General features: G+C 41.3%; 2 protein-coding genes across 2 annotated transcripts in view; both read right to left on the reverse strand.

The window, feature by feature from the left end:
• The window catches only part of LOC146609264 (class I histocompatibility antigen, F10 alpha chain-like), a 217,268-nt gene that overhangs the window by 152,386 nt on the left and 43,478 nt on the right, over positions 1-21,404 (reverse strand). The gene's annotated exons all lie outside the window — the stretch shown is intronic.
• tap2a (transporter associated with antigen processing, subunit type a) lies at positions 16,761-21,198 on the reverse strand. The gene is made up of 11 exons (XM_085346666.1): positions 20,685-21,198; positions 20,107-20,221; positions 19,879-20,009; positions 19,559-19,764; positions 19,203-19,400; positions 18,973-19,101; positions 18,409-18,597; positions 18,142-18,315; positions 17,805-17,964; positions 17,497-17,633; positions 16,761-17,004 (listed from the first exon to the last, which is right to left on the reverse strand). The coding sequence occupies exons 1-11, from the start codon at positions 21,196-21,198 to the stop codon at positions 16,807-16,809; spliced, it is 2,151 nt and encodes a 716-aa protein (XP_085202792.1). The 3' UTR covers positions 16,761-16,806.

Here is a 21,404-nt window from a genome sequence, read left to right on the forward strand (position 1 = left end):
GGAATTACAAAGTGTTTTAATTTAAAGATTTTAAGCATGTTTAGCGCCATCTTGTGCCAGTACAGAATGTGGCATCACTGGGTTGGTTAGTTTGTTGCTCGCAGTTTATAGACTTGAGCTTGATTTAGGCTTTTGCGGGAAAACAGGCCTCATTCATAAAGTGGATAACAAATGGATTTTCATGTTTCAGTGCAGCCAGCAGTAACAAAAAAAGAACCCTGAAAAATTCTATTTTTTTCAGAGTTAGGCTCCATGGTGTAGATTAGCCTTTGTACATGTAGTGTTTCATTTTCACTTATTTGCCCCATTATTAGCCCAAGAGGAAGTAAGCTATATCATAATCACTTAATAATTTTAACAAGTATGTAACTTAAAAAGTGTTCTGATGCTGTAAGCTGCTGTAACGTTCAGTAAATTCTAATAATCAGAAAGTTCTTGTTATAAATCCCAGGTTGCTCAGGGAATGCTTCATGCTGCTACCCACATGTTTTTATTTTCCTGATTTAGCAAGTGCGACTTTGTTTAGTGTGAGAACTGAGCCATGTTGTCAGTTTGCCAGAGACGTAAACTAGCTTAAAGTCAGAGTTTACAGTGTCACAAAAGCTGGGCATTCACTGTGCGATTTTTGGCCCATTGTGAGAAGATTTTTCAGTCGTGCGACCGTTTTGGGGATCGACCCGAGTTTCACCTTAATCGTGTGTCGTGCATCGTGTTGTATACATGGGGTAACAAGAAGCGATTAACACCTCACAACCAGCTCCCGATCAGCAATCGGGATCGCAAGAAAATCAAACCTGTTTGAAATCCTGTCGCCCCTCATGAGGGTGTCAACGCAACCTCTCTTGCATGTGCAAACACAGAAATTGAAGTGAAAAAGACGGAGTAGCACAACAGTGCAGCGTGTGATCTGGACACAAGCGATGGATGCCCAGGTCGTAGAACTTTGGCAAGCTCATCCGAGCCTTTTCGATGTGGCCTCACAAAGTTATCACGACCACAACAACCGTGAAAAGAGTTGGATGCTGCTCAGTTGCAGCTGCCTGGTCAATGTTTTTCATTAGCAATTTAGCAAAGGTGATGGTGGTGTGTGTGTGTCTGTGTGAGTGAAAGACAGAGAGGAAAAGACAGATTTTGTGTTATAACCTTCATGCTATGGACGCACAGTGCGAGCGGTCAGGTCGCATCAGAGCATCGGGCCGTATAGTGTGAGCCTCTGCATCGTGACCTACGAACTTCTAACCCCTGTGAGTCAATCGTACAGTTTGAGCAGAAGCTGAATAACGCGACTGAAAAAAATGGCACAGTGTCTGCCCAGCTTTACCTGGTTAAATCACTGTGGTAACTTATGCTGGACAGTTGGGAGCAGTCTGTTTAAAACTTTCGACCTCGACTGGCTCCTTTCGATGTGGAGGACTAGTGTTGCGCCTCTCAAATGACTGAACTCCTCACCCCTTCTCTAAGAAAGAGGCCACCCTTCCCAGGAAGCTTATTTCTGCCGCTTGTATCGCGATCCTGGTTTTTTTGGTTACTAAAGCTCATGGACATACTGGTCCCTTGTGGCTTTTTACCTTGAGGGACCGGTGCACCATCCGTATCACTGCAGCAGCAGCCTAGATTCATCTGCTGATTTAGACATGTTCTATGACACCTTATCATCTCATCTTATCGTATACTAAATGTTCTTGTCTCTCATTAAAATTATGTTGTCACTTATGGTGTAATTTCTGGCACTGTCCCATTGATGCTGGAGAATTTTAATGTATTTTTTCATTGCAGTGAGTTCCTCGTCTCAGCCTGAGAGATCATATGGCCCTTGTAATCACCCAGTTTTCTTTTTCTTGTAGTCTGTTAGTCTTTTTAAAACTTTTTTCACCAGAGCTTTAATGAGTGTCTCAGGAGAAATGATATTGAGCACTCCCATTATTTTAGCCTGAGTGTTGTTTACTCCCATCTAAACATTTTGGAAACCTGAGGCTTGCCTGGCTTCCTTCTTGGACCTCAGGCTCTATTATTCACTGTTCTACAGTCACACTTTCTCCTTTTGTGTCTATATAAATGTCTATATACATTTGAGCAGTTGTATTCACTGATTTGAGAAACAGAGTTTGTTTGTTGGGAAAAATTTGCCAGTTTTTGTGGGACCTCAGCAATGCTAAGGTCCTGCTCTACAATACGTCATGTCAGTCCATCACTATGCGATGTGATGATGTGATATAATGCATATCTGAACCTTTATGGATAAATTAGTTTAATATCATGAAGTAAAACTGATACGGTGGTTTTATAAGGTGCTATAGGTGCATGAACGCTACAAATATGCTACGTGTGTAAATATTTTTGTGTAACTCTGAATTTAAAATAAATGTGTGAAACATTTTAAGTTTAATTTTATCCTATATAGTTACATTTTTTTAACAAATAAAAACAGCACAGATAAACAAAACGAGAACAGTTTGGTTTGGCGCTTGTTTTTAAGTCAAGACACTGGAACCTCATTGTGTGTGTGTGTGTGTGTGTGTGTGTGTGTGTGTGTGTGTTTGTTTGTAATTGGGAGATTCGTTTATTTAAAAGAAAGGGTGGGAAACGCATTAAATGACCAGCCTACTCATTTTCACCATAAAGCCAGATTACCCTTTGATTTCATGCCTGGTGACGTGTCAACAGTACACTGGTGGGACTGTTCTTGCCAAAAGATTTGAACACGAGTGCCCCCTGGCGGGATTCAAAAAAAAAAGAAGGAGAAGAATGAAATGCAATTAATATGTTGTATTGGTACTATACGTGGGTATTGTTCAACATACTTCTATTCAAATAGGAGCAGCTGTGCCTCAGGCTGTGTTTGGGTCGTGTCCTGCTTTCATGTACAGTATTTCTGTGTAAATGGGAGAATCATCAGCGTTTGTGTGCTTTACAAAGTGCTGTATGTAGTTTATACTGTGAATAAGATATTCTGAGGCCTCCATGAATGACCAAGCTCCTCACTCTATCGCCCAGCCATCCTTCTCAGGGGGTTCATTTCTGCCACTTGTATCAGGTGGCCTCTCAGTGACCTATAGTCACTATTCAGAACTTGTGACCATGTGTGAGGGTGGAAGTATACAACAAGTTTCAAAAGCTGGTTCACTGTGTAAAATTTAAATAAAATGCCTCATAAATACATATTTTATTCACAGTAGAACACAACCGAGCCTGATAAGATAAATATAATTCACCTTAATAGCTCCCTTCACCTCTGATGTTCACCATCTGGTTTTTGGAATTACTGACCAGACAGGCGCCCATCACCCGCCTCAGCTCTCTGTAGCTGCTTTGGCAGTGGGGTGTGAAACACAGTCCACTTGGACTCAATATCTTCAGCCTCCTTTGAAATGCTGTCAGATTCTCCCCAAACACCCTCACTATATGTTTGGGTACACCAGGCCTCTCCATCCTCCCCCACCACCTGATCCAAGTCACCACCAGGCAGTGATCAGTTGTTAGCTTTGCGCCTCTCTTCACCTCAGTGTTAAAGACATATGATCATACAGTTATAAAATCGACCTGCAACGAAAGGCGTTCTGTCCCAAGTGCACTTACCTCAGTCAAACTTTGATCAGCACAGAAGGAAAAATTCTGCAGGTCTTGTGGTCTCCCCACCGATGAGTTTTATGTGCACGGTGATTCGTGTTCTTTGCCCAGCTGTCATCAGTGAAGATCCCAGCTCATCTCCTCTCAGGAACTCAAATAAGAATTTCATCTTCCATCCATCCATCCATCTTCATCCGCTTCATCCGAGGCCGGGTCGCGGGGGCAGCAGCCTAAGCAAAGAGGCCCAGACCTCCCTCTCCCCAACCACCTCCTCCAGCTTATCCGGGGGAATACCAAGGCGTTCCCAGGCCAGCCGAGAGATATAATCTCTCCAGCGTGTCCTGGGTCTGCCTCGGGGCCTCCTCAATTTCATTCTGAATGATTATAGTGTGTCCAAGGAGATGGATTTCCTGTTTCTGGCTAACACACACTTCCCTTGTGAAACTCTCTTCTATTCTTCAGCTCATATTCTTCAGGATGTGGTGCCTGGCTGCAGCTTTATGTGCTGTGAGCTCCAAAACCTTTTCATTTGAGTCTAAGATCTTTAAAGATGGAAGAAATAATCTGTTTTACTGTTGTTATTTACCATCCACCTGGTCCATGTACCTCCTTATTGAAGGATTTTTGTGACTCTTTGTCTTCCACATTGATCCCGTCAAGACTGCTTATTGTTGGAGATTTTAACATTCACATAGATGAACGTTAGATAAATATGTTGGAAAGGTCCTCACACTGATGTAATCTTTAAAGCTGACCCAACGTGTGCTGGCCCTATACATAACAAAGGACATGTTTCAGATCCTCTTATTACTCTGGGTTATTTTTCTCTTTATTCTGTGGACATTTTATTCTCATCATGCTTTTTTTATTGTCTCTTAATTTGGATTTTCTGTGTTCCACATGTGATTTTTAATCACCTTACTGCTGATAAATTTGCTTCTCCTTTTTCTCATGTAAATATTTTACATTATTGTAGATTCTGTTAATATTAGGGTTTGTCTGTTTTACACAGAAAAGCTCTTTTTAAAATGAGAAATGCTGCTTTTAACAATTACGCTTCGTGGATGAACACCAAGATTCGCAGCTTGAACCACAGCAAAGCTGATAGTGGAGCATTTATGGAAAACAACACAGCTCCACCTCATTCATTTAGAGGAACTTCTATTTTCTTTTAACATCACATTTGAAAGATTCAAGGGCTGCTTATTCCTCTCAGGCGATTGTAATAGTAGAGAGAATCCAAAAATGCCACAGCCATTCAGCATAATGAAGACTGAAAACTTTTTGTTTTTATTGGAAAAATTAATAATATCAAAGCTACATAAATCCTTCTGTTTCTCATCCCGTCCCATGTCTCAGCTAATATTGATATCATCCTTACTGCGGTTGATAACATAAATATTCCTGATGTTTGATCCATGTTTTTTACTCAACGTTTTCTGTAATGTTGGGCCGTGTGTGTTTACAGTAACAACAGTTCACTGATTATCATCCGTCCCTCAAGATTATAAACAGGCTGTTATTCATCCTCTTAACTTCCATACATGCAAATTGTTGTAATCTATGGCCCAAAATAAAGGTGAAAAGATTATGGGAAGGCTTACCTGTAAAAATGTATTTTCAGCAGTCATTTAACACTAACCACAGACTCAGCCGACCAGGTAGGTTGAGGAAAGTTGTTCCGTAGTTTGGGCACCACAACCTTAAAACCACAATTGCTTCTGTTTTTAAAATCAGTAGGACAGTTAGTAGACCCTGGTTGGGGGATCAGAGAGGCCAGCTGCAGTGATAAGTCCTCTGCAATATAAAGAGGGCTTGTCCATGTAGAGCTTTGCAAATTAGCAGGATTTTAAAGTGGACGCTGAATTTCACTGGAAGATGAAGTGATGCAAGAATAGGTGTGTCGGCTAGTTTTTTTAGGGGTCTCGATGCTGTGATTCTTTGAGACGATAAACTATGTAGGACTGAGAGATGTGAAACTAATTTCTATTTTGGGACAATAAAGAATTTGAATTGAATTGAAAAGTGAGTAACAATAATCAAGGCAGGAGAAAATTAAAGGGTGAATTAAAAGTTTCAGGTGATTAACTTTAAGTATTTAAGTATTTATTTATTTATTGTCATTGTCAAGAACAATGAAATTGCGTTTGGGGCTTCCATACAACCCAAAAAAATAAAAAAAATAATAATAATAATAAATACCCCTTAAAACCCAAGTGTACATATTTAACCCAGTGTGACTCCAATGCAATAAGACAATCCTTAGCAATAATGTTCGTAGAAATTCAGACAAAGACCTGAGAAACATGACAAAATACAACAATGCAACCCATTCAATATTATTGTACTGTGAGATATGATATCAGATATGATAGTTATCTATTTAAGAAAGAGGGGGGGGGGGCAGGAGGGGGAAGAGAATAAAGATATGATGCACCAATGCAGACCAGTTCATTGCTATTAAGAAGTTGGATATGGTTATTGTCCGTGAGAGGGGGGCAGAGAGTTCAGGAGCCTCACAGCCTGTGGATACAGGCTGTTGGCCAGTCTGGATGTTCTGGCCTGTATAGACCTGTACCTTCTCCCTGAGGGCAGCAGATGGAAAAGGTGGCGCGCAGGGTGATGTTGGTCCCGCAGGATACTGTGCACCCTCCTCAGACAGCGAGTGGGGAAGATATTACTGATCTCTGGCAGACTTGTTCCAATAATTCTGCCAGCTTCTTTCACCACCCGCTGGAGTGCTTGCTGATCGGCCTTGGTGCAGCTGGGGAACCACACTAGAAATCCATACGTCAGAACGCTGCTGATGGCACAGTTGTAGAAGTTCAACATCAGAGATCTGGGAATGTGTGCGCTCCGCAGTCTCCTCAGGTAGTAGAGGCGCTGTTGGGCCTTCCGTACAACTGAGGTGATATGGTTGCCCCAGGACAGGTCCTCGGTCACAGTTACCCCCAAGAATTTAAAACTGACAGTAAAGGTTTGATTTATTTTTGAGGTGAAGGAAACAAGGCTGGATGAGCTTTGAGATGTGAGATCCAAGACCACAGATGGTACCAAGGTGCTTAGCAGGTAATTTGATGTTACTGGTGAGAGGACCGATGTACTGACTGACCTCCGTAGAAGAAACTGTCAGGGCCAAACACAAGAACCTCAGTTTTACTGGAACTGAGATGAACAAAGTTAGAATACATCATGTGATGTTATGTGAGGGGCCAGTAACATGTTGCACTAAATTAAGTAGATAATTGAAATAATCATTCAAAAGCAGATACATGTCCACAATTTTGTTTGTTCCAGTAATTTGAAAAATCCTAGTAGCTGTTTTAATTTTTACATTTTCAGATTAATTTCCATCTTAGGAAACAGATGCTTTACTACAGACTTTCAACCACTAGATAAAAATGTAGAGGTTTCATTCTGGATATCCATGCTTTTGACTATAAGGAGGTCAAATATATTACTTAAAAACTTATTCTGACTTTGTTGGTATCTTACATCAGCTAAAGGGCAAGAAGTGAGGTACACCCTGGACAAGTTACCAGTCTGTTGCAGGTCTAACACAGAGAGACACAGAACCATTCAAACCTATGGGCAATTTAGAATAATCAGTTAGCGCCTAGCTAACTGAATGTCTTTGGACTGTGGGAAGAAGCCGAAGTACCCACAGAGATCCCACACAAACAGGCGAGAACATGCTGACTCCACAGAAAGGCCCCGGTCAGATGGTGGATTCACTCTGGTACTCGTATCCACCTGTGAATGAGTTCCCTGTAATGTTACATGATCTGCTGCACTATACAGAAACAATAGTTTTGCACACTTTATGTCAGCTTCATTTTTAAGCTCCTGAAGTTGTTCAAGTAGTTTGGTTTTAATTTAAAAGCCGTTGGTTTGAACAACACCTGAGTGTTAGTGTCCTTTTATTCACTATTATTTGATCCCACAGGGGGGCACTCGAGATCTACGTACAAACATTTTGTCAACACCAAACCCAGTCAGAGTGCAGCTGATGGTTCTCCCGATCAGCTGAATTACAGGAAATCAGGTGGTTGTCTTGTTTCGAAAAATGTCTCGGATCAACAAATGAGGTGCTATTGCTCCTCCAGTAACCAGTAACGACAACAGTTTTAATGAGATAACATTTCACACACTGTTACTGTGTCCTGACATAAAACCAAACTGCTTTGCAGTCTGAGCAACACCAGTTCCAGTACCAGAGTATTAGTGTCAGTACAACATTCATAGCATTTAATTCAGGTTTATTTCCTCCCACTTGGGACAGTCGAAGTCTATCATTCAGATCTTTTGCCAACACCAACCCAGCGGCTGTGCCAGAATTACAGGAAATCACGTGGTCGGTTTTCTGGTGAAATACTGGAGATCGGCACTCGGGGTGCTGTTGGTCTTTGAATGCTCTTCATCCCGACTCTATTTTAAGTAAATGACATCATCCTCCCACCAGGCTGCTGAACTCCAGACACACTGAGAGTCTGGCTGTCCTCATGTGACCTCTGAATAAAGCTTCTGTGTCGAGGCTTCAAGAGTCAAACAAAATCATGGAGTTTTTATCTGTAGACCTGCTGAAATATAGAGTTTGAACATATAAAGTGACTCATGCACTCAAAAATAAATTACAGCAGTGTTTTCATTAACTGGAGGAGCTGCTCTCTGTAACTTGCTGCCTCCTATCTGAGCTGCTTTGTTGGGTTTCTGTGAGCCGCTGTGGCTTCAAACACTCCTGTCACTCACATGATTTTGGTTTCCTGTTGATCCTCACATAACATACCAACACAAACCCTTCAAAGGCATGTGAAGCATGGCAGCACTGCCTATAACCACCTCTTGTGGTTTATGAGTCATCGCTGTTTATTCTCCATTTTCAGCTCTGTTTTTCTCTCACTAGATGACAGTCGTGCACAGTGAATCCTCTCAGCGTCGAGCCTTCTGAAAGTCCCGAACTTTACCAAACTGCCAGGCTCACAGCTTTTACTGAAAATCACATGTCTGCTGGTAAAGGTCCGGACACAGCCAGGCGCGGCGCTCTTACTCTACTTTAAAGGCTTTGTCACAGATCCAGGTCATGGGTTTTGTTTTGCTGACGGACGATCAGTTTCTGTTTGGTATTTTTTTCCTCTCTGGTGATCAGCGCTTTAGTATTTTTTCCCAGATTTCCCTCAGCTGACCGTGTTTGACTGGATATTGTTTCATTAACATTAAGCTTTGAAACGAATTCTCAACTGTAACCTTACGAACTTCCTGCAGTAAATGTTGCAATGGCGCGATACCCAGGGGAAATTAGGGGATTCACAGAAGACCGGGGGGGTTTACCTGACAATAAAACAATAAAAATACCCCACAGTGAAGATATGCAGCTGTTATTACTGCAGGAAAAAACACAGATCAACATAACTGTCAAGAATCACCTTATTCTCTAAGATCAGTGATGTTTATATGGCGCCATGCTCCTCCTGATTATTCTATCCAGTCCTTTTCCATTTATTTCTACTCTGTTCAAACTCATGATCTCATGTTTCAAACAACACGTGATGATGAAGCCGCACTGGTGTCATTTTGTGCTGCATCGACTGCTTTATTAGTTTCAGTTGCGGGAGAAGTGAGTGTAATGCATGCTGAAACCAGTCTGTGAAGTCAGTATTTTCTTTATCCTACACGGGCCGTGAAGGTTCAGAGATAAGCAACCAGAGTTTTTTTGGATATTAAAAATATAAAATATACAAAAGATCCAAAAATGTTGTTTTTCTGTTGCACAGCTGATTTAATTTTTGACTCCATTGTTTCCTGGTTAAAGGCTACCGAATCAAACCAAACTGCTAAGTAAACCCAACAGAGGCTCTTCTTCCTCAAGAAGCTAAAACAGACCAGACTTTCTGAGCTGCTTTTGAACTTCTACAGAGCAACAACAGAAAGCATCCTCTGTCTTAGTATGAAAGTGTACAGCAGCTGCACCACGAGACAGAAAGACTTTGGCCCAGGTGGTGAGAACAGCACTGGGGATTGTTCAAAGTCAACTTCAACAGCTGGACTCGCTGGACGGATCCAAAAATAGGCCACATGTATCGCTGCAGACCCCACCCACCCTGGAAATGGACTCTTTATACACCACCAGACTGAGAGACAGCTTCTTGATCAGAGCTGTGAAATCCATTTCAGTTCTGTGACTTTTTGCTCATGTTTATTCTGCAGACCCGCACACATGGTGGAGTTTGATAGCGCTGCTTTATATAGAGTCTTTCTTTTTTGTGTGTATGTCCAGGTGTGCGTGTTTATGTGCATGTAAAAGGGCGAGCTTAGTGTCTCATCTTTTCTGTGCTGAGACCTGCAAAATAAAATCTTATTGTATGAAGACACAATGACAATAAAATGATTCGTCTTTATCTGCGACTGATATTCTAAAAATGCTTAAATATCATCAAACATGGCTTTCAGTCATTTTTAGCCCAAAGGAAATTACTCTGCTCTGTCTGCATTGACACTTTGGGCATTAAGCAAGAACTTTCCACGACCCTGTGAAAACTATGAAAAGTTGTTGGAGAATAAATGAACCATATCATGGTAGGAAATACTTTAAAGACTGAAAATGGTGTAGCACACACTTGGTGACTTGAAGTTTAAATCCTCCATGTTAGGATCCTCACATCCTAACAGATCCTAACACGGTCCAGCTGTGAACCATCGAGGATGGAAACAGGACCCGTGGAGGGTGTCATGCTGTGTTTGGACGTTGGCATTTGATCCTTTGGGTCCTGGAGTTTACACAGTGGGCTTCAGATGATCTGACCTTGATCCATCAGATCAGACTGGGATCTGTGAGTTTGAGAGTCGGGTGAACGCCATCAGGTCAGTTTCTTTGAAGTGTGCTGGGTTCAGTGGAGGACGCTGCCATTGGGGAGGTGCATAAATTTTAACATGAGTGTTTTCATATTTCATCATGATTTTCTGAGATATTTGTTTCAGTAAAATTTATGATGTCAGTGTTTGTCATTAGACATCAGGCCTTCACTGCACAGAGTAAAAACCTGTTCCACTCGGTCTGCAGCAGCGTTTCGGTGGGTGGAACGTGGCGAAGAAACATCTGCATAAACACCAGCAGGAAATATTTACCTGCAGAACAAAGCTCTGAAATCAGATTATCAGTATTATTCACTTTAGTGATATTAATTATGTGGCTGTTTGATGTAAAGCACTGCAAAAAACAAAACCAAAACACAAACTGTGACAGAGAATCACAAACGTCATGTTTTCAGTTACAAGACTTTGGGCGTGTTTTTAGTTTGGTCAGTTTTGGCGCTGAATGAAAAGCATTACACAAAAAGGAAAGTGAAAGCATGAAGAGCGGGGAGTTCCCGCCTCTGAAGTGTGGTGATATGGCGCTACAGTGATTAGGCAAAAGCTTCGAGACGCAAACACACGTACATACGAAGACATACACACAAAAACACGTACGTTAAAATATTTACACGCACACGTTTGAGTATAAACACGACTCTTTTCTTTTGTGGTCATCAGTCTAGGTATCTATCATTCTTTACATGGTTGTCGGCCATTTTGTGACTGGATGTGTGTTGATTGTCAATCTAAGATGGCGGTCTGTAATTTTGTGCCCGCCTGTCTTCGTAACCCGCAGGCGGTACGTGACTCCTGATGGGAAGCAGCCAAATATAATAATGAGTCATGCTGCCCCAAAACCTGGCAGCTGTCAGAGTTTAAGTACTATTACACTTCAGCGAATGAGAATAAGTAGCTCCAAAGTTTTGGGGAAAAATAATGCAGCAAAACCCGTCTACAGGTATATATTAAATATACCAGTGTTGTTCAGAAGCTTGTCTTTAGCTGTGAAAACCACATTCATAAAGTCTTCAACGCTGGCTAAACTTTAAAGATGATAAAAGTTTATTAACGTTCAGTAGAAACAAACACTGACTGATGTCCGGCTGTGACCTGAGGTGACGTTCTGTGGAGCGGTGACAAAATGGCGACACGTGTTCGTCAAACTGAGGCTGATGTTTGTCGACAGAGGGAGTTGGTGTTGTGCTGTTTGTGGGAGGAGATCTGGTAGTTTTCCAAAAACAAACAGCATTGATAGTCAGGGACTTTCCATTAGATGTGAAGGCATTCATCAGTTTCTTTCGTTCTTTGATTCATTGCATCAAACTACAGTCACACCCATTTAGTGGCACCATCGGTTTTTACTTCAGTAAAAGAAACAGGATCACCTTTCAGCCAAATCCATTGTTCTCACTGCGCAGTCATTTAAATGTCCTGTGAATGTATTTAAGGTTTTATTTTAAATAAATGTGGGACACAAAGCATAAAAAATAATTCCATAACACGTTTAGATTAATCTCTGATGCTGTTTATTAATCTTTATTTGGGATATAAAGTACCAATAAAGCAACCTTTGGTCTCTCTGATCATAAATTAAGGTTTATGGTGTTTCCTGTATGTGTGTCAATCATTTATTCACCTGTAATTGCAGTAAACACAAAACAACATTTATTAAATATTCACATAAGCTCCAGTGCATTCTCACACAGCTTTATGCTGCACAGTTGTGCAGAACAATGATCTCAGCAGAGACTCAGCAGTTTGTTACTGTGGCGAGTTTCTTTCAGAGAAAAGCTTCAGTTTGCAGTAGCTTCCCTTCACGTCCATCAGCTCCCAACTGCAACAACCTGATCTGCGTTTCGATGGTCTTCAGCCTGTGATCAACAAAATGATCTGGTTGGGAATGTTGGAGAGAAATTGTTGAATCTATTTGTAATAATACAAAGCTGGAATAAGAATATTTGCTACTAAAAACAGCATCCTGTTTATTATAATGCAAATTTTTTGTTACGAAATAATTTGAAGAACGTTTAAAACAGGAGTCTGTGGATTTTGGAATCAGTTCCAGTGAACTGGCATAAAAACCAGATGAGCTCAATCTAACTGGTCCACAGGTGTCCCAGTTTGTCTTTGTCTGGTGTTTCTGGGCAGTTTGGTAAGAATTTCAAATAGAAGTGTGAGTTTGAGTAATACAACAGTGTTAATACAATATTTTCAGTGGGAAACTAAATATCTATTATTTTAATATTTTGCCCAGATATAACCCAGCCAGAGTGACAGAGTGAAGCTGAGCAGCTGAATTACAGGAAGTCACGTGTTCGGTTTTGTGGTGAAAGTTCTGCAGATCAGCACTTTGGGGGTCTGCTGGTCTTCTAATGCTCTTTATCACAGCTCTATTTTTAAGTAAATCCTCCCACCAGCCCCGACATCCTGAGCGTCTGCCTGTCCTCGTGTGACCTTTGAATAAAGCTTCTGTGTCAGGCCCTCTCACAGAGTCCAAGAACATAATGAGGGTCTATCTGTAGAGCTGCTGACATATAGAGAGCTTAACTATATGTAAAGTGACTCACGCACATAAATCACATTATAGTTATAAGCAGGAAAAGTTGCTTTCTCTGTCTTGTTTGATCTGGTTTTGTTGGGTTTCTGTGAGCTGCTGTGGATTCACACACTGTTGTCACTGATCATAACACAATAAGAAATTTCCCACGCGTGGGAAAAATAAATCTTATAACAAAGACCCTTGACGGGTGTGAGAAGCGTGGCAGCGCTGCTTATAACCACTTGTTGTGGTTTATGAGTCAGAGCAGTTTGTTTTCCATGTTCAGCTGTTTTTCTCTCACTAGATGTCAGTCATCTGCAGTCAGTCCTCTCAGTGCTGAGCTCTCTGAGAGTCCCGAACTTTACCAAACTGACTTACAGTAAATCACATGTCTGCTGGTAAAGTGCCAGATACAGCCAGGCGCGGCGCTCTTACTCTGCCTGTATCACAGATCCAGGTCATGTGTTCTGTTTTTTTCTCTGGACTCAACAGCAGATCTCAGATCAGTGCTTCAGTATTTTTGCCGGGACTTCCCCCAGCTGACCGCATGACACAGCATGTATTTGATTGGAGATTTCATTGCTATCAAGCTGGGAAACGACTTCTCGACTGTAATCTTACAAATGTCCTGCCTTAAATGTTGCAACTCCTGCGATCATCTGGGGAATTTGGGGGATTCACAGAAGACTGGGGGGGTTTACCTGACAGTAAAACAATATAAAATACCCCACAGTGAAGATATGCAGCTGTTATTACTTCAGGAAAAACTAGATCAAAATAATTGTCAAGAATCACCTTATTTCTCTAAGATCAGTGAAGTTTTTCAGGTTTAATACAGCAGCACGCTCCTCATGTCTCTTCTAATCCTTTTCTGCTCATTTCTGCTTTGTTCAAACTCACGTTCTCATGTTTCAAGCAACATGTGATGACGTAAAGCTGCATTGGTGTCATTCTGTTGCGCGTCGTGCTGCATCGGCTGATTTGATGCATTTGATTTAGAGAGAAGTGAGTGTAATGTTATACTGAGTCCAGTCTGTGAGGATGACTCAGCAGAGTCAACACAGAAAAACATCCATGTAGTTCAGTTTTAGTTGTTTGGCCTGCAGACTGAACTAAATAATATCAAATATAGAATCAAACACAAATACAACCTGTCAGGTGACAAATCCACCAAACGTCAAACTCAGTTTGGGTTCATCAAACTATGTCTGTTAAATGTGATTTTCAATCATTCTTTTTCTATTCATTATAATAAAATCAGTCACCAGGATCATAAATGGCGCCTGATAGCTGTCTGTTATTGTTGCCAAACCAATGCACCAGTTCCTGCAAACACAATATTTTCTCTGTAACTACACGATCAGTTTAGTTGGATAAATGATTGATTGGTGTTTTTGTACTGGAATAAACAAACAGATTCACTTGGAATAATGATTATAATTAAGAATATGCAATAATGTGCAGCTGTGAAGCATCAGGGCATGGGTGGAGACAGGAGCTCTGCAGGTGTCCTGCTGTGTCTGGACATTGGTGATGGAGGCTTTGGGTCTGGGTGGGTTGCAGGTCGACCCTCTGTGGATCTGACTCCTTGCTCAGACTGGGATCTGTGAGTTTGTGCTTCAGTTCACATTTTCGATGTGTGGAGGGGCGCTGCTGTTAGTGCACATTTTAACAAGAGTGTTTTTATATTTCTTCTAGATGCATCTTCCAGAAAAGTGACATCATTGTCTGTGTCAGATTAAACCTCGTCAGCCTTCATAGCACAAAGCAAAAATAAAACCAGTTACACTCGGTCTGCAGCAGTGTTTCAGTGGGTGGTGCGTGCCAAAGTAACATCCACATAAACACCAGGAGGAAATTTCTACCTTTAGAGCGATCCTCTGCAGCTACATGATCGATATCGTTCAATTTAATGTCGATAATAATTTGTTGGTGTATGTATTGTTTTTAAAAGAGACTCGCAGACATAATGTTTTTGGTCACAAGACTTTGGGCGTGTCTGTGGTTTGGATAAGTTTGGCACAGAATAAAAAGCATTATCAAATAAAAAGAAAGTGAAAGCATGAAGAGCGGGGACTTTCCACCTCGGTGGTGTGGTGCAGCGTGTGGTGCTGACGTGATTAGGCAAAAGCTTCGAGGCGCAAACACGCAGAGAAACACACACAGAAACACACACATGTGTGTATACAATACATAAACATATTTATAGGTGCACATTGAGTCTCCACCAAACACACAACTCTTTGGTTTTATGCCAACGCTGTGTGGGGAATCGTCTGTCATTTTACTGAGTGTCTAACTTTATTTGCACTCGTCAGCCATTTTGTGACTCAGTGTTCAGTGTCGGCCTAAGATGGCGGATGGGAGTTTGTGCCCTCCTGCCTTCCTAACCTGCAGGCGGTGCAGGATTGTGGATGGGAAACAGCCAAGTTTAGCAATGAGTCACACCTGCAGCAGAAACCTGGGAACTCCAAACTATCAGAGTTTAACCATCGAAGAAAAGTCTTTGTTTTCAGATGGACTGTGACGCGGAGTTTTAGGTGAAAATAAAAGACCAAATGTCACTCCTGAACAAGAATATTAACCTCCACGCTAATGAAAATAAGTTAATCTAATGTTAGGGGAAAATATGGCACCAAAACGAGCTAAAAATGAAGATGATTAAACTTGTTTTAAATGTCCTGTCGTTAGCAGACACAGCAGTGATGTTTCCATCGTTTGAGTTTTCATGTCATCTTTTATAAATGCAGTGTTAACAAGGTTTCAGAACACATTTAGCTGTGGGCTGCAGTACAAATACAACATGTTCATAAAACTTTAAAGTCACAGCGCTGGTTAAGTTTTAAAGTTCATTAATGATCAAAAGAAACAAATTCTGACCCTGTTTGAGTCACCTGACCTCAGCCGCCATTTTGTGGATTCACAGACTGATGACCAAATGGCGACAGGTTGGTTCAGGTGAGCCTGATCTTTGTCGATAGGGGGGGTTGGTGTTTTGCTGTGTTTTGTGTTTATGGCATCAGGCAACTTTCCAGAAACTTCCCTGCCAGTAAAAACAGCTCTGACACTCGGGGAGTTTCCATCAGCTCGAACAATAAAACCCAACCCTCGCTTAGATTTGATGGCATGTATCTAAAATTCTTTCATTTTCATTCTGGGCAAAAAATGCAGTTAGATCCTTCAAAAGCAGAGATACCAGAGACGCGATGAACAGGAGAGGCACCGATATGTAATCACAGAAACCTTTAGATTACTACAAGCATGAGTATTAATGTAATTTGGGTGTTTAGTACAATTACTTATTATTTTTTAATTGTTTTTCCCGTCACAGTAACGTAACAGGTTACTATTATTTTAATTTCAGCTGCACCGATTTTGTGGCATTTTGAAAATGTGACCATCTCAGTTTTTCCTTCATTGGGAAAAATTTATCAAATGGCCGAAGCCATTAAATGTCCAGTGAAAGTTTTTTTAAGTAAATATGGGAAAACAATCCAGCACATTTAGATGAGTCTGTGATTAATTTTCTATGATGTTTTTGGAGGGAAATAAAGTAACCTTTGATCTCTCTGATTAACGATAAATGAAGGTTTATGGCTTCATACGTTTGACGTGTTAAACATTTATTCACCTTTATCAAAAGCCAGGAAATGGAACAAGATTATATCATGAAGATACATATTTAAGAAAAAAAATCAAACATATGTATAATTTAATCAAAGGTTTATTACCAAATATATACAAAACAACATATATTCAATATTTACATAACCTCCGGCTCGTTCTCACACATCTGTTTGCAGCAGAGTTTTACAGACAAAGATCTCAGGACATCGAGCTTCAGCACAGACTCAGTTTCCTTCAGTGAAGAGCTCCTCTCTTAGTTTGTAGTAGCTTCCCTTCATGTCCATCAGCTCCCTGTGAGTCCCTCGCTCTTCAACTTTTCCACCACTTACAACAACGATCTGATCTGCGTTCTCGATGGTCTTCAGCCTGTGAGCGATCACCAGGAGGGTCTGGTTGGGGATGCTAGCGAGGGACTGCTGAATCTGTGCAGAGGCAGAAGGAGAAAATATATTATTAGTTATAAACCTCGTGAATTATCTTTTCTATTTGAAAGCACAGACAACAAACAACAAAAAACAGTTCCTATTAGTAGGACATTTTAAAAGAAATTAATTTTTATAACATTAGTTAATATAACAGAAAAATAAGAATATTTCACAGCATGTTCTGTTAAATAAATGACTGTTTTGTTATGAAATAAATACATGTTTATGATGGGTTTCTTTCAAACATGCAAGACCAATGAGCAGATAATCAAAATGCTCTCTGATTTAGTCGCCTGCAGAAGACTGAAGACTGTTTGTGACTTTTGTAGTATTAAAGTTACAACATGTAGTCATAAGTGTTTGAGTTTAGTTGACTATTCATCATGTAGGGGTTAAAAGCACATTAAACTTTCAATTTTTGAGTCCATCTTTGAAACGTAAACCTAGAAGCTTCTGGCTGCTGGCGAGACCTTCAAATGTGCAACATACTTTATTTTCATTCTCAGTATCCAGAGAGCTGGTGATTTCATCCAGAATGAGGACCTGAGGCCGTCTGACGAGAGCCCGAGCGATGGCGATGCGCTGCCTCTCACTTTTAGCTAACTGACCTCCACCTTCACCCACCTCTGAGAAACGGACATAAAGTCACAGATTAAGTTTTAATGCAAACATATTCATATCTTATAATACAGAGTGAATCTACAATGTTCTGATGTCCCAGTGATGAAGAACTTCATGCAAAGCAGGTCTGCATGCAGCCATGAAAAACAGCCTGAGAGGAAGTTTAAACCCTGTACCTGTATCGTAGCCTTTCTCAAGCTGCATGATGAAGTCGTGGGCGTTGGCTTTCATTGCTGCGTCCTTGATTTCATCCAATGAGCAGCCTTTAAGCCCGTATTCAATGTTTTGTCTGATGGTGCCAGAGAAGAGCACAGGCTCCTGGTTCACCACAGAGATCTGTTAAACACACATAGCACATTATACATGTAGAATGAGACAACTTTCTTACAGAGACAGATTATTAATATAATGATCTAAAAATCATGTGTTTTAGTATATTTGAATAAATAGACATTTTAAAAACAGACAGTAGACGGAAGCTTTCAAAAAGCATCAGGATTCATGATGAATCACCTTCTTGTGGAGGAACTGGTGATCATAGGATTTTAGCGGTTCTTCATCCAGCAGGATTTCTCCCTGCTGAGGCTCGTAGAAACGCTCCAGCAGACTCACGCAGGTACTTTTTCCTTCTCCAGATGGACCCACCAGTGCCATCATCTGACCAGGCTTCAGCTCCAATGAAAAGTCCTGAAACACGTTATAAATGTGGTTATTCTAACAGAATAAATGGATAGGACAATCACACCCACATTAACCAACCCGCCTGTATTGCATTCTCACCTGCAGCACTGTTTTGTTGGGGTTTGCAGGATAGGTGAAGTTGAGACTCTTGAAGCTGATGTGTCCTCTCAGCTGATCAGGTTGGAGTTTGCCGTCTGTGCTGACCAGAGCCTTTCGGTCCAGGTATTCAAACACTTTCCCAGCAGCCCCCACTGAGTTCAGCATGTCACCAAAGATGAAGGTGAGCGTCTGAGAGATGACAGTCTTTGGTAAATGGATCACTTAATAATAATAACAGAGATGCATGTATGTTCAATATTGCATATGATATAATATTTTGCAATCAAATACTTAAAATAGTGAAAAATGGTGTAAAATCTTTGAACCATCAACACTTTGTCAGTCATCTGACACCGTTCTTCTGCCTGTGCTGAGGATGAGTTAAAAACCTGGTGAGGTAGCATTTAGATTTTATGTTCCAGCAAAAAATTGTCTCCAGTTATTTTGTGATTTTGGAATTTTTGGAGCTCAGAAACTTCAATTTTGATGCTGCAGGCTAATTCACCTGAAAGTTTGTAATCACAAGTCCTGAATGATAACATAACAGAAAGCATTATGGGATACCCTGATGTTGTCTCCAAGATCTGAGTGATAGAGGATGAAGGAAACCAGGTTCCCTGTGGTCATCTGTCCCTTCTGGATGAAAAGCCGTCCATAGTATAACACAAAGACCTGCATGGCCAACCCTGTCAGCTGTATAGACACACACACCAATGCTGCTGAATACGGCAATACACAACAATTTGTACAAACACACCCTGTTCTCTAAAAGACACAAAAGACAAACATCTTACCCTTCGTGCAAGCAGGTAAACAGCCCTAACAGTGTCCCGGCGAGTTTTGATGGTGTGTGTGACCATCAAGCGGTCACCATAGCGGCAGATTTCATGCTTTTCTGTGTTAAAGCTTCGTACTACTCGGATTCCAGACACTACCTCATTTGCAGATTCATTTGCTAAAGCCATGGAGTCCTGCATAGCCAGGGTCAACCTCTGAGGAAAGCATAAAGGAGAAGGAAACAAATTTACTGTAAACCTTTGTAAATCACTCACATTTGTTTTATTTTAATTAAGGTTACGTCCATGGCATCACACACTTATGACTATGTGGATTCGGTATCAGTTTATTGTCTCTTTAAACCTGCTTTTACCTGGTAGTGTGTGTCATACATGTTCTGTAAGAGGCCAGTGATGGGAGTCTCCATCAGTACCAGGAATGTGAGCTTCCATGAGAGGTTCAACATTAGAGAGATTATGCCCAGTGTTTTAAGGAAAGTCCTCAGCAGTACGTTGGCATTCAGACACACTGTTCTTCCCATCAGGTTAGTGTCTTTAGACAGCCTGGATGTGATTTCACCTGCATGGAAAATTAATAAAAGCCTTTACTGAAGTCATTCTGTCCTTCCTTGGCCTCGTCATTTTAATTTCTTCTTTACTTATTCTGTCCTTTGTGCGCACATGACAGCCTTACCTGTCTTTATGGTCTCAAAGAATCCGATTTCCTGTTGAGTCAAAGCCCCGAACAGCTTAACTTTGATTCTGCATGTGTAGGAGCTGATGGCACAAATTAAAAGACCCCCTCTGCAGCCAGCACTGACAGAACTAATCAAACCATCAATAAATTGGGGGGAAAAGTCAGTTATATATTACATTTGATTGACAGAATAAACCTGAAGAAAATACACTGTCTGCCTCTTACCCTCCCAGAGAGTAAAGGCCCATGAAGAGGAGAGCAGACAGGAAGTCATTCTCCTGGTAATTACTTCCAAGGATGTCAATGACTCTCCCAGTGTAGAAAGGGATGAACATCTCACCTGAGAAGAGATGCACAAATAAAAATCCCAAATAAAATAAACCACCATCATTGTTATCAGAATAAATTTAGTTCCAAAAACAGAATCGTAGCTCTTCAGAGGATAACATCTCCCATATTGACCATACTATTTTAAAATATGTACAATAATAAAGTTTCCTAGTGTTTAACATTGGTAAATCATGTATCATTCATTCAATCACACAAGCACTTCTAAGCTTAAGTATCTAACATTCATTCTCCGATGGATGCATCGGAGAGCAACATGGAGTTAGTATCTTGCCCAAGGATATTTGGCATGCAGACTGGAGCAGCCTGGGATCGAACCACCGACCTTCTGGTTAGTGGCTGATCCGCTCTTCCACCTGAGCTACAGCCACAACATTCTTTTCTGTGTTCAGACCCATCAGTCTTATTATCTTAGCATCACCTTTGTTAGAGATGAAGTATCACAGTATACTTACAGATGACAGCCAGCGACAGGAACACAAGTCCTCCAAACAGCAGGGGATAGTCTGGTCTGAACAGTCGGACGACTCTCATGAAAAGCACTCTCGACTTCTGTTTCTGCTCTTTACCTTCGGCCTCTTCCTCGGTGTCCGGGATGGTGATCTCCCAAAACAGCGCAGCAGCGAGCGAAGCTCCGCTGAACATGAGCCAGCAGCGTACATCTCCCAGCTGGCCGCACTCGCTCTCCTCTCTGTAAAGCGCGTTGGTCCCGGTCTCAAACACCGCGGGGAGCAGACTGTGCGCAGTTATAAACCGAATCAGCAGCGCTTTGGGAACCCCGAGTGTGAGCAGGCAGACGCCGATAAGAGCCAACCAGCGGAGAGCCGCACAGAGCCAGAGACGCGTAAAGTGTCCAAAGACGCTGTGAAACACCGCAAATCCTGACGCGTAAAACAACAAAAGGTCGACAGAAAGTGATAAAGTAAAAGCAACGACTTGGCGCATTGTTGTTGCTGTGATCGCTGCCATTTTTCGGCAACACTCGTCCTCAAATGACCTGCTGTGTCGCAGGACCACAGTTTTAGGTTTATGTACTTTCAGTTTCATTTTCTCACAGGATGAGGGGTTTCCCTTAAATCCAAAATGCAGAAAGCAACACCAACTGAAGCAGGACAGTTCTTTTTTTTTTTTTTTACTGCACATGCAAACTAACAACCGACATTGTCCTGGATTAA

The sequence above is a fragment of the Diplotaxodon limnothrissa genome, linkage group LG22 (genome assembly GCF_057381915.1).
Source record: "Diplotaxodon limnothrissa isolate DT_005_m linkage group LG22, D_limnothrissa_male_GT1.1, whole genome shotgun sequence".
NCBI classification, from domain to species: domain Eukaryota; kingdom Metazoa; phylum Chordata; class Actinopteri; order Cichliformes; family Cichlidae; genus Diplotaxodon; species Diplotaxodon limnothrissa.